Source organism: Aquila chrysaetos, chromosome 5, assembly GCF_900496995.4.
Source record: "Aquila chrysaetos chrysaetos chromosome 5, bAquChr1.4, whole genome shotgun sequence".
Taxonomy (NCBI): Eukaryota; Metazoa; Chordata; class Aves; order Accipitriformes; family Accipitridae; genus Aquila; species Aquila chrysaetos.
The window spans coordinates 72999526-73013784 of NC_044008.1; the positions used below are offsets into that span (position 1 = coordinate 72999526).

Here is a 14259-nt window from a genome sequence, read left to right on the forward strand (position 1 = left end):
TGCTTAAATGAGGTGACTTTAGTAGTCTGAGGTGACTATAGTAGTCTATCTTTTTATGAAAGAAAAGATAACAATATTTCATATAGGTATCGTTAAGCTTGCAGTTTGTTTTCTGAAGACCTGAATATACTGTGTCAATCATTGGCATCAGCTTTAGTGAGATAACAGTCCTAACTGATGCTAAAATTACCCATACTGAAAGAAGCAAAGTACTGGAAAACGTTTACACCGTTGCCTGTTGTACTAATTTCCATGGTTTGGAAAGGTAATGTTTGCACACCTCACTGACTTCATTGGAAAAAGAATTCTTATACTGCAGATATTCGTGCAAGAAACAACATTAATAGTGTAAAGGAGATATTTGTGTAAATATATTCTAGTGTTGATTTTGCATTTATTTCAATTATAGTCAATTTATTTTGATGAACCAAATTCAACAAGAGTTCGGAGTAGTAGCCCAGACTGCTTACCTGACTGGGTAATGGGAGAACTAGGAAACAGTGAATCTAGGCAGGAGGAATCGTGGAAGATATCTTCTAGAGAGGAATCCTCTTTAGCAACACCACTTACATATGGGTAAGATTTCTGTATTTGCTTTATTCAGTATTTGATTCATATTTAATAGTTGTTTGATTTCATAAGCTCTGTCTGTATGTTTCAATTTGTATGTATGAATTTATTGCACTCCCTCATGGACTCATCTTGAATACAGCGTTTGTACTTTATATACAGAAACTCTGGTAATGGCTTCTAACCTAATGATAACTTTTATACTTCTCTGTTATTACATTCCTCCATCATGTCGTCTTCTCTGGCTTCTGTAAGTCTTCTTCCATGTCCTATAGCTCTATCCTCTTTCCCTTCCTCTCGTTCTCCTTGCCCTTTCAGTTACAGACACTTAGCATGGAAAATCAATAGGCCAAACTGATAGTTTCAGAAATTCAGCAGCAACTGAAGAGAGAGTTTTGGAGGTGATTTGGACTGGTGGTTACCATGGGGTGCTCATGATTTGCACAAAGAGCCTGTTTGCTAATGTAGAAATGGTCACGGTCCACTTTTTTGCACCCTTATCTCTCTTCATGTTAATACTTTCTGTAGACTTGGTAACATACTCTGTAGACTTCAAGAGTAGATAATAGCGATTGTTTTGACATTGTGAATATCTATCAAATAAGCTGGTATTCTGGTTGTGTTTTTCAGACCTCAGATATTATGGTGGCAAAGCACAGTGGTCACAAGGCAAGAGGCAGAATTCATACAAAATTACTTAACTGGGAGAGGGAAGCGCAGACAAATATGGACAGGCAGTAAGGAAGAAGTGATGTGGTAAAAGACTATATAGATGCAGAAGACTCTCAGGCCAGATTTTTCTTAAAATAGATCAGAACAGTTGCTGTCCCCATGGAGTTCCCGTGCAGTCCTGTTTTCTGCATGCTGATGTATGGAAACTGGAAAGTGGTATTAACTAATGAAGCTGAGGTGGACTAATCTATACAGTTTCTATACAGTTCAAAATAAAAGGAACATACAGTAAGCAAATGACAAAAAATGTGTGGAGAGTAAACATATAAAAAGAAGAGTTGTAGTCTAAGGTCATAATGCTGAAAGGAGCTTTTATATCAAAAAGTTTTTAATGGCTTTTTTTCTATAGAGAATAGAAATATAAACAAGCATACAGCTGGTAGATTTAAAGGATGTTCTATCATTGTTGCTCACAGATTTTTTTTTTTGTAGAGGAAACAGAATAGTGGCTCCCTGCAGATAAGCAAGTGTTGCTGTTCTGTGACAAAGGAAGACAAGTTAGATGCGTACAAAGAAAGAGGGATTTGATCCATCTTTTTGCGTGCATGTTAGTTCTTATTACACACTTATCTGCTTGGCTTGTGTTTCATCGTGGCTTCTTTACGAAATAGCAAGATTTCTTTATATTTCCTGTAAGCCTCATGAATCTTGGATTACAGAAGGTCAGACTGGACCAGCTATACTTGTTAAAACTTATGAGGCTAAAAATCAGAGCTGCTGCCTGTGGGATACTCTGCCATGTTGTTTTGTTCTCCTGTGTGGGGAGGATTGTTTGCAATGACTCCGTCCTTGTCTGAACAATCTCTCTGATTTAAAATGTTTTGATTTATATCATGCTGTCTACTACAAATACATGTGCTTTGTTGGTGACTAGCACTCCCTATGCCTAGATCCTGGATGTTTGTCATTAGGATAACGCAAACATTTCAGTATTGCTCATTTGCAGCTGTACATCAGAATCCTGAGTATCTGTAGCTGCACCTTGTTATGACAATCCATTGGACAGTCTCTTTCTGTACGTTTGCAGGAGCCAGTAAGCTTAAGCTGCATCCTTAGTTCTAATCAGTTGGGTATAGAGCTGTTTACAGAGCAGGTAAAGGGATGAAATGTATCAGGTTATTAAGGCTTCTTTTCCTGTTGGCTTAGAAAAATGTCCCTGCAGTATTGAAGGTGTGCCAAGCTTGTCAGTTAGATGCTGTTGAGAATCATAGGCTTTTTTCCTGTCCTATTTTGTGGGAATCTTAGGTAAATTTTAGTTCAATCTACATTCTGTTCTTAAGTATTTACTTTCTTTCTAGTTTTTCTTATGCAGTGCGACTTTGCACTGATTATCAAGATCTATGTTCCATTTTTTTTTTTTATGTGGCTGCATTTCAATCATGGATGGAATTGCCACTTGTTTGCTCATTTCGAAGTTTAGTTAATGTTTAAACTCTCTGAAATCCTTGGTGAAAAAAAGCACTCTTAGAGGTAGAGCGTGAATATTATTCAAAACTTAGTAGGCTCTGTACAAGAGGAAGTAAGTGTTTGCTCTACTTCTATATGAAACATATGGTTTGGTTTCATTGCATTATAAATATGCTCACAGGTTTTGTTTCAGAAGTTTAATGCTTTTTTTTTATGTGTTCACTTATTTTTTTCATAAGTGGTTATCAGATGTTCTTTTTATTTTTTTAGGCACACTGATGTTTATGCTATATATCATAGTGCAGTCTTGTGTTTTCTAATTTTTCAGCTGTGATTTGGATAGATGACAGATAGGCAGTCTTGCAAGTTACGTCACGTTGACACTGAGTATTGCGAAACTTTTCCTCTTATGTATCCATTAACTATGTGTAATTTTAAGAGTCATTTAAAAAGTTGCTCTTAGGACTGAGGCATCTCCTTTTTCTGAGTCCTATGGTGTTAATACTAAGGGGTCTTCTGGTTACTTACACTCAAATGTTTTGTCTGATATGAGCCTGTGGTTTTGATAGCAGACTTGCGGTGTAAGAAACAAAGGTGGAGAGTGGAGAAATTGCCAGCTGTGTTACCGTATTACTGCCTTAGACTTGGTGATACAAAGAACTGTTGAGAAGAGCTGTCCAAATACCCTCAGTTAAAAAAAATTAGGTTTGACCTTTTGAAAATAAGGAATGTATTATGCTTTGGAAATGCTTTTTGAGACCTCAGCTAAATCTGTGTTAGATAATGTTGAGCCATGTCAAGATAGCCGGCATAGATCTGATCAGATTTGTGTTGGTTGCTGGGAGTAGGACCATCATAATAAAGTATCACTCTGGGTATTAGAAGCAATAAAGCAATATCAGCACAACTTTCCCCTATTACGCCCAATCTAGCATGTTGGTATCTCTGCAAGGCCATATTTGCGGCATAAAAATATACCCAATTCCTCTGAATTCCTTACTTGTTCTCTCAGCTGGGGTGTTACTTGAATGTGATGAGGCAGCATACTCCTCCCTCTGCATCCAACTGGTGCTTGTCCCTCTTTGAGGAAGGCTGAGATACCGTTCTGCCTACTCTGTCCCTTGTATTCTTTGCCATATTTTTTCTCTCTTTGCTACCTGGATTATAGTAGAATATTGGAAATCTGACCCCTTTTCCCATTCAGTATCTGAACCTAAGATTCAGCTTGGTCTGGAAAAGTTCCCAAAGTCATGGGTGGGGTAGTGAAGCTTTATTTCCTTTACTTTTTCTTTTTTGTCCTGTGGGACTGCAGCAATACCTACACTGGTGATCAACAGATGGTTCCCAAGGCTCTGGTGAGTTCTCTGGAGACCCATATTGCATAGTATTTCATGCCAGCAGAAGCAAGTAAACATGATGGAATAAGTTACTGGTTTAAAGAAATCTTTAAGTGAAACTGAACTGTATGGGCATGGCTCTGCTAATGGGTACTCGTACCAAGAATGGAGCTGTGTCTAAGGAAATCTGAACTGGTGTTGGCAGTGAGAAATTTTGGTAGCTCTGTAGATTACATAAATTAATCTTCACAGCGATGAGAAACTTAATGTTAAATGCGTGAATTATGCAGGAAGAAATATTGAAGGTAAATGTTTCAGCTGTTATGTTTTGTAGAAATAGCTTATTTAATACTGATTTACATGTGTCTATATTAAGATGTTAGCTATACTCAACGTATAGATCCTGTCTTTGTTTTTACAGTTCTGAATGAGCTATCAGTGCAGGTAAAGATGTAAATATTTCTGGAATCTGCAGTTTGTAGAGAGAGCCACCAGGTGGCGATCTTGTTACATTAGACTTGTCTTGCTACTCAGCATGTGTATTAGGAAACCTGTCTCCATAGGCATGCAATATGTGTAGTTGGATAAAAATTTTGCATTCCAACTGCGACTCAGTTCTTACAGACAGACTACAACATTTTCTCAGGGCAAAATAGATAATGTCAGTGAGAAATGTTTGAGTAATTTTTTGATGTTTATTTATCTCAAGATTCTCTCCTTTAAAAGAAGCAAACAAATGGAGAAGTTTTTTACATAGTTGTTTTTATCTTGCAATACATACTTCTATGTATGAAGATTTTGGCTTTTCTGTAAGATGTTTTTTATCTGGCTAAATAAAAAATAGATAGACAAACCTTACTTGCAAACTAGGGTGTAAATGAATAAGACCAAGCCAGCTGGTGCTAGAAAGGTGTATCTTTATTTTGAAACACGAGAGAATTGGTTTTAGGAATGTGTAGTTTGGTTTGAACAGAAACCTGGTCTTTCTGACCCCATAGGAAAATTCTACCGTATGTTTATAGATTATGCCTGAAAAACATTGTTAAAGGTTAGTGTGTAGCTGTGCTGTACCAGGAGGAACCTGTGAGTTTCCCTTACTTTGTTCCTAGTAGGAAATTATTTACTAATCTCCTTTATTACCAGCAAATTGCTTCCTTCTCCCATGCTAATTCACTGTTTTGGCTGAAGCAGGAGGTCACAGGGCTGGTGTCAAGGCTGACCATTCTCCACTCACCTGTCATGGGAGGAAAAAGAAATAATCTTGTGATTTCTGGAGCCTGAATCATGTTAGCAGAAGGCTGGAAGAGGGAGTGAATGGGTAGTATATGCTTGATATGAGCAAAATTGAGGTCCATCCTTAACAGTCTTTTCAAATGCTGTTGACAGAATCAAGTAAAGGGACTTCCTTTTCAGTTCCTCTTCAAAATAGCAAATATAGAACTAAACATATACCTAGGCTTTTTTTTCCCCATTTTGTCGATTTAAGAATACTACAGGTAACTTGAGTTGGTTTGAATATTTATTGATATTCCTTAATCTCTTAATCATAGGGGCATGAATTCTGTTTTCTTTCATTTTAAACAATTGGAACTTTATTGAATTGTTCGGTAACCTGAGTATTCTTCAGAAAAGAAGTCTGATAAAAGTGCAGATTTCCTGACAGGCAAAGATTTGTCTCCTTTTAATGAAAGATAACTTTGTGTCAAAAGAAATCTTGGTAAGAAATGCATGATTTGGAATGCTAGAGACAGTCATTGTATTATTATATTTCTTTTGATCTTTTTTTTTTACCTCTAAGACTTTGCTTATCTAAACTATTTACTGCTTTGTAATTGTTATTTTGCATCCATATATGTTGTTGGTATTTATTGGTGCTGGAAGGGAAGGTATGCTCCCAGTTGTTATACTTCACTGTTCCCTGCTGTTTTGATGAAAGCTGGGGCGGTGTGCTTTATGAAAAGTTTGTCTGTGTTTGTCTTCCTAGAAGTGACTAGTTTACATTGTACATGCAACAGTTGTCTTTCTGTTCATAAACACTTAATTTGTCTCAGTGTCTTTTTGGCATAACTTACTGTCTAATTTGCTGCTGGATGGAAGGAATGAAAGGTATTTTAATGGTCTGAGTTGGTTTTAATACATTATAGCTAGTCATAGGAAGGTGAATGGGCTAACAGGAGTTTTCGATTGCTTTAATACGTGTGGATTTGACATTGGAGTATATGCTGAAGGGTGTTTTGCTACTGTTTTGGATCTTTTGCTATATCAACCTATCTAATAAAATCTTACAATTTTTATTTTATTTTGTTCCAGGCTGTTCTTTTCTTTCACTGTTTTATAGTTGAGAAAGGTCAGTTGACCAGGTGCATCAGTGAAGGTTATCTTCACCTATATGCTATTCTTAATTTCCTTTTGTTCCTTGTTTATGACAAAAATTTTCCAGAAAATCCCTGTCCACTCTTTTTTTTCTACCGGACAGAGTACTTGTTCATGCTGTACTTGTATCCTGTCTTGTGGCCCTTTCTTTACCATCCCCCCATATGTACCACTTTAGTCCCTAAAATAGAGCTGAAATGAAATGCAACTAATACAATCTTTATGACTTGTTTCTTTGACATGTTACTGTCCACCCTGGCCTTTCAAGTCATTGCTTTTCTATTGAGCTGTATGTGCAGTTCTTGCCCTTGTCTTCAGGTTTGTAAGTTATATGAAGATATACCTTTATTTAACCTCCTATTTTTTTGGTCTTAAAAGTCTTCTCCGCTATGCTGTGGCCAACCATCACCTTAATTCCTTTTTCTTTGAGTTGCTGGACTTTATCCTGTGCTGTCTCATATGCTTAGCAGTTTTGTTTCAAAAAAGTTCTCCTAGATCAGCCTTGGATTTATTCTAAAATCTGTTGGGAGATGTTGGGTCATGCAGTAACAGGAATGCAAAGAACACTTTTTAATATACTGTGATGTACGTGATATTTCTGGTGTTTTTGTTGGTGTGGGGTTTTTTGGGTGTTGTTTTTTTAATGGAATGCTGAAGGCTTTTGTTTGCCTTTAACATGCCTTTAATAAGAATTTTTTCTTTTTCTTATTCTACTATTTTTGATCTTTACAACTTGACAATTATTTTCTCTTGTGTATTTTAAAAGATTTTATTTTAAGATTAACATCCTGTGTGTGCCACAAGTTGTTGAAAATGAATTCTTTTCTTTCTGCTTAATCTTTTTGTTAATAACAGGGAAAGATTCAAGTACAATGAGAAGCCAGTATTAAGATCACATTCTATGAGTCCTCCTCACCGGACAGATGAAGATAACCTAGCCACACCACTGTCTGTAAGATGCTTCTCCTTTTTGTCATAAAACTTGCTCTAGTTTCAATGAATTGTTTTTGTATATCCCCATAAAGCTGTTGTTTTTAATTGCATGAGTCATGCTCCCTGTGTACAAGTGCGGACATTTGGGAAGGAGTGATAGGAAGGACTAAAGCTCATCAAAATCTGCCCTCTGCAAGTGCAGGGGAAAAGAATTTCTTGTAGGATGCTCTCAATTCATCCGAATGGTTGACCTCTGTTTAGTGTAGTGTGTTTAATGTCTGCTGCACTGTTTTCCCTAGCCTTGGCAAACTGACTGTATTGACATCATCTTGTATTTTGCAATAGTAGATTAAAGAAAGCTGCATAGATGTCTTTGGCTCTGTTTAATGATGGTTGACCTCTGAAAGAGTGAATTTTGGATAGTTTGTTTTATCAAACTTTCCACAACTAGCATTATGGCTGATGGAAGGACACTAAACAGACTTCATGTAAAACCCTTTTAGTCCAAAATATTTAATGATATTGTATGTATAATTGCAAGCATTTAAACTGACAATTACTCCTGACAAATATGTGTTATCAACAAGTATGTTGTTTTCCTTTGTGAATGTGTTCTGTAGCCTTGTAGTGCCCAGTCTTTATTACTGGAGAGGTCTGTCTCTTGTGGTTCCTTCACCATAGCCAGTGCATCTATAATAGCTCTTGTTCCTCCATGAAACACTGAATTTGCTGTATGTACATTGTAGGTCTGCCCACAGTTATTTTTGATTGTATCAGAGGAACAGTTTAGAGAGACTGCAGCTGGAAGTGGGCTGTTGACACCTGAGCGATTCATATAGACTGTTCTTACCCTTCTTACTGGGCACAATCAAGAGCTTACGAGGACATGAAGTGCAAGTGGGATAAACTGGAAGCTTGCTTCTGAGGTCTATCTTTCTGAGGAAATTTGTGTTCTGCTATGCATTTGGAATAGAGGACTAGCAAGGGGATGCTTTATCATGGCAGGCTACAAAAGGTCTATGGGCAAAAATTGAATGTCTCTGCTCTAGACTCTGGTTGGTATGGATGTACTTATGTGTGTGTTGATTGTATATATGCAAATGTAATTTTAAAAAGAAATGCCATAATTAAAAATAAAAAATAAAAACAGATGCTGGATTTACTAAATTTCTCCTTATTGGTTTCCCGTTTGTTTTACTTGAAGAAATATTTCTTATGGAACAGTTATTGTAAAGAAAAGAATTCCCTTCAGTTGAAACCTGGATTTGGGGCTTTAAAGGTTTTGTTTGTTTGTTTTTGTTGTTTTGTTTTGTTTATTTTTTTTGTTCCTGGCTCTGCCACAGGCTTCCAGGGCAATGTTAGACAAATCACTGTGCTTCATAGTTCTTCAGCTCCGTATACTGCATTCTACTGTGATTACAGCTTTAAAAGGGCTTTTAAGTGAAATAATCCTCTCTTGCTTTGCCAAACGGTTTGATGAACGTTTGGCTGGCTGGAACAAATAGTATCTTGTTCTGTTGTCAGTGACGCACAGATGTTCTGGCATAATTCAGGCGCAGGTAGAGGAACAGGGAGTCTTTTAAGAAACATTAAGATCTGCCTCAACCAAGTGTTGATTAGCTGAAGTCAAAGCTCCATTCACTGTATGTTCATAATGAATGAACAGATTTAAAATAGAGGTACTTGCATGCCAATACACAAAGCTCTTGCTAACAAAACTTCACGAGACAAAGTAATTCATGCTTCAATGTTCTATTTTTTTAAATAGTGTTATGTCTCAGTTAAGGAAAATTTTCTGTACCAGCTCCCCTGTTTGTTACATTAAATACAATCAGTAGTTACTGTTATCCTACAGGAAAAACTTCTGAAAGACATAGCCTTGAGCAACAATAACTACAGTCTTACTGAATGTTGGAAATTGTTTCTGCAGAGGACCCATAGCCTTGAGCTGGGCAGCAGCAACTCTGTCCTCTGCTTTTGCAGTTTTGCCCACTGTAACTACCCCTGCCTTGCTGTGGTTTCCTTTAATTTTTTTTTTTTTTTTTTTTTTTGGAGGCTGATCAGGTGATCTCTGAATTCTGGATTAGCCCCAAAAAGGTACTGTGGCGATGGATCATTTCTTGAATAAGTATGTTGCCTGAAGAATGGAGTATTTTGATTTTTGTTTAGTAAACTCACCCTTTGTAAAAGAGGCTGTTGCTTTGGTAATAAGTAAAATAAAGAACAACATTAAAGTGAGGAGGCAGGCTAATTTATCCTCTGAATTCCTTTCTTAGCACAGTATCCTACTGGTAACTGAACTATTTAGATTAAAGCTGTCAGAGGTATCACGACACTGTTAGGAAGTGCAGTGTAGGTATGGCCAAGTCAATGAGAAGTTTTTGGTGGTTGTTTTTTTTTGGTTTTTTTTTTTTTGTTTTGTTTTTTTTTTTTTTTAGACTATGTATCTGCTAGCTCTTCTGATATTTTGTTTGACTTTTTTTATGTTCCAGGACCATCGTCATAAAAAAACCATTTCTTTGGATGACAGTGACCTTGAAGCACGTCTCCATAGTTGGAATCTTGGGGTAAAATAAACAGAGTACATTATTTATTGACTTGAAATGAAAACTCCTTAGTAATGTAGTCTGCATATCTGAGTTTAGACAACAAAACTTCATGTAGGAATGAGTCTTTTAGAAATGAATTGCTAAAGCTTAGAAAGGTTAATTACGAATACATGTCATCTTAAGAAAACATTAAAAATGCCTCATTTTTAAGCAATAATAATTTTATTGTATTTAATATAGTTACTGATAAATCAAAATAATAACACCTGCTGCTCAAAACCAACTGTCTTACTCTGGTAGAAATTCAGACTGTTTCGTTGTAACTTGGTAATATTATTTTGAATTTATGCTTGTATAAATGAAAGAAGAGTTTGGCTTTCTGTATTTTTTTTTAATTTTTTTTTTTTTTTTAAGGAATACAGAGTTTGCAAGCCATTAATACAACTCAACATTTTTTTTGCCAGTTTGCCTCCTTTTGGAAGTGTTCAGGAGGCTTTTCAGTGTGTTAACCTCTTTCCTTCCCTTTTAGTAATTAGAATCTTTAGACCAGCTCTGTGGCTCTTACTTACGGAAGGAATAGTGTGTCTTTGCAAATTTGCTTTGCTGAGGAAAGAATCTACCTTTGTGGAAGCTTCTGCAGTACTTTTGGCTTACGTTTGTGTGTGGCCTTGGCTTTGGAATATGTTTGTGAATATGGTACTTTTGCTACAATGCTGAGATTTGTCCTGACTTCGATATATCAAAACTAAAGTTTCTGAAAGAGAACCTACTGTGGGGATGGAATGAGGAGGAGTACTTTCTTGGACAGCTCAATAACTTCAGAACTAGTATTTATTGGATCTCAGAAAAAATGTAGAAGATACCTCCCCAAAGCTTTCCATATTTACAGCTAGGAGGACTTTAATCTGTATTAAAAATTTTTTTTAGACTCTGTCATGGTTTAACCCCAGCCAGCAACTAAGCACTGCGCAGCCGCTCGCTCCCTCCCTCCCCACCCACTGGGATGGGGGAGAGAATCGGAAAAAAAAAATAAAACTCGTGGGTTGAGATAGACAGTTTAACAGGACAGAAAGGAAGAAAATAATAATGATAATAATATGACAATAATACTAATAAAAGAATTGGAATATACAAAGCAAGTGATGCACAATGCAATTGCTCACCACTCGCAGACCGATGCCCAGTTAGTTCCCGAGCAGCGATTCCCCCCGCAGGCCAACTCCCCCCAGTTTATATACTGGGCATGATGTCACATGGTATGGAATATCCCTTTGGCCAGTTTGAGTCAGCTGCCCTGGCTGTGTCCCCTCCCAACTGCTTGTGTCCCTCCAGCCTTCTTGCTGGCTGGGCATGAGAAGCTGAAAAATCCTTGCCTTAGTCTAAACACTACTTAGCAACAACTGAAAACAGTGTGTTATCAACATTATTCTCATACTAAATCCAAAACATAACACTATACCAGCTACCAGAAAGAAAATTAACTCTATCCCAGCTGAAACCAGACAGACTAAACCACTTTTGTAAACACTTCTGTAAAATCAAATCTATTTTCAAGCTTTTCTTGGGATTTGAACACATTCTCTATATTTTTGGGCTGGTGTCATGCAAGAGGTAAATACAGTGAAGCAGTAAATATATTTTTATAAGGGGAGATGAAAAAATTGCTAGCTAAGATTGATGCAAATCTGTGTTAATCTTTGATGTTTGCGTGTACAAATTTAATATGTGGGGCTTGATCTATGTGTTGTCCCTGAGCAGTTAATCAAGTATTTTGGACCTAGACATCTTAGATGAATTTAAGTTTTATTGTAACAGTAGCTTTAAATTAAAATATGACTTTATTCCCTTGGTTGTATTTTCTGTGGTATTAGTCAATGACGATTCTAAGGTCATAATGAAGTTCCTTCTCTCTGTAGCTATATGCCATTGTATATTTTTGTGTTGTGTTGTTTTGTCTTTTTTAACCCTTTCCCCTGTACCACCAAATCTTTAACCTATTTGATTAGGACTAATATCCTCATAATGATTTAATTTTATTAAGATAACTTTTATTTTATGAAAGAGGTTTTTTCTCTTTTTTCTATTTTCTGCTTATTCTCACAGGTTGAGAGCTCACTCAGTTGTGTTTGGGAGAGAGGGCAGCAGATAGGAGGGGTGTGAGAGCTAGTTTCTAATGAAATACTTCAGCTTTGTTTTTTTAAAAATAAAGTGATGTATTTTCATGTTGTCATTTTAATCAGTTACCAAATAATCCTTAGTCTTCCTACACTATTGTCAGTCCAGAGGGATATGACAGCTTTAAAAAATCTTGCCTATTGCACTCAATGTTTTGCATTGATGGCTAAGTTCTCTTCAGTAAAAACATAAATGATAAGACAGAACGTTAACTTTTTTGTGTGCTTCTTGGTGTTTCTCTTGCTGGTTTGGTGCCTGTTAGCATTCTAAATGCAAATTGCTTGCTTGCTTTACTTCTGAGAGAGAAAGAGGTCTTGATGTTGAGACAATCTGGGAGCTGCCTGACTGCTTTCTCCAAACTGAACGTGGAGATTAGTGAAAATGTTAGTCTGGGTGCATGTTACTGCTCCTTGGAGCTCCTTATCTTTTATAGAGTAATACAAGATCAATTTCTAGGACTTCCAGACTTAGATGAATACATTTTTCAGGAACTGTAGTTTTGTAAAGTGGGGAGAGAGGATCTTCAGAAAGCTTTTCAATAGCTTCAACTTCAGCTTTTCAACTCCAATTTGCGAAAGTGCTATGCAGGTGTCTGAAACAAATGTGCAAGCAGTCACTTGCAGATTTTGGATATTTGGGCTGTATAAATACCTGGATTTTATGAGCAGATAGTTGTAATACCTTGAGCTTTTAAAGCTGATTTAAGGGGAAGCTTGCTCATGGCCATTTTACAAATTGTTCCAATTGATGCTGACAAAGAATCTCTTTATATCCAGCATTTTTATATCGGTGTTGATCTGCCTGCTTACTTATCTCTAATTTTATTTGTTTTTTATTTGTTTTTCTAATTGAAATTCCAGTTTGCAATCATGTTGTGTTGATAATGGATGGTTATTAAACTGTGATGATCCTCCACTGATATAGGAGCTCTCTTGGATAACAAATTGGCTACCGTGACACATAAATCAGTTTTTCAAGTCTCTTCTCCAGGGATGGTAATTAAACAAGTCCCTAATGAGAGACTTTGATTGCCTGGTAAGACTTGTTGGGAGTTACCCGACAAAGGGGACTTGAGGCTGTAAAAGAGAGTTCTACAAGCGTTTGCTGTTGAACATTTTTTTCCTGCTATGGATTACGGCCTCCAGTGGGTTCTTGAAGGGTCAGGAAGTTTTAAGTAGAGTTTTGTACTTAAAGAATAGTTATTATTAAAAATGAAAAAAAAAAAGTTTACTAAACAATGGCAGCACTTCAGAATCTATAAGGTTTGAGCGTAAGATGTGACTGCTATTATTTGTAAGCATTTATATTGCCAAAGGAGCATCTAGCTATCTTTTAATTGCTAGCCGCATTTGTAGACTGTTTGAGAAACTTAATTTATAAGTGATCCCACCTCAGATACGGAAGACCCTTGCCCCAAAAGAATACTTCAGTAGCGGAGGACAGTTAGGAAAGGAAATACAGAATGACTTTTACTTTGAACTGCCTAATATAAAGAACAGTTGTTTTTAAAAAGCTTTTCAAAATTTCCTTGGGGTTTTTTTTTAGTTTTACTTGTGTGTCAAGGAATAAATGGTGAATCAAGATTGCTAGTCTAGCAAAGAATGTGTGCTTCTGTACATTTTTCTTGCAATGATGGGCACAGAGCTGATCCTGGGAATTTTGGACAAGTTGTTATACAAGGATTTTTCTCGGTAAGAGTCTTTAAAATTTGAGGAAGCTATTCTTATTTCAAGTAAGTATATATGGAGAATGTGGGTTTATTCCAGAATCTGCAAATATCTATATAGGTGCTCTGCATAAAGGTGAGAAAAGCTTAGCATCTTCCAGTTGCTAAGCCTTCACTGTTCCAGTATAGGCTTGTCTGGATCACAATGACCTGTTATAAACTGTTAATTTATTTTTACCCTTATCTTTTGGGCTTCTACTTCTTTGATACATTCTAAATTTCCTCTCCTTCAAAGGTCATGTATTTTTAAGGTCACATACTAAATGTGTTTTTCACTTTTTATGATATGCTTACATCAGTGGCTGAGATTTTTTTATCATTATTAAAAATATTGTGAAAATTTTTGGGAAATAATCTTATGATTTCTCTACTAAGCAGAGAGGTCAAACTTAACAGACTGTAATATGGAAGCTTCAGATATTTGTTAGTAGTAGTAAAAACATTTTCTACATGAGAA

At 36.4% G+C, this 14259-nt stretch overlaps 1 protein-coding gene across 4 annotated transcripts in view; it reads left to right on the top strand.

The window, feature by feature from the left end:
* Nucleotides 1-14259, top strand: part of CEP112 (centrosomal protein 112) — a 175393-nt gene that overhangs the window by 2802 nt on the left and 158332 nt on the right. For 3 of the 4 annotated variants that reach the window (XM_030014875.2, XM_030014873.2, XM_030014877.2), the window contains exons 4-7: nucleotides 410-576; nucleotides 7275-7371; nucleotides 9408-9449; nucleotides 9845-9919. In XM_030014875.2, the coding sequence (XP_029870735.1) occupies nucleotides 410-576; nucleotides 7275-7371; nucleotides 9408-9449; nucleotides 9845-9919 (381 nt within the window). The remainder of the gene's footprint in view (nucleotides 1-409; nucleotides 577-7274; nucleotides 7372-9407; nucleotides 9450-9844; nucleotides 9920-14259) is intronic. The other variant, XM_030014876.2, reaches the window with a different exon arrangement.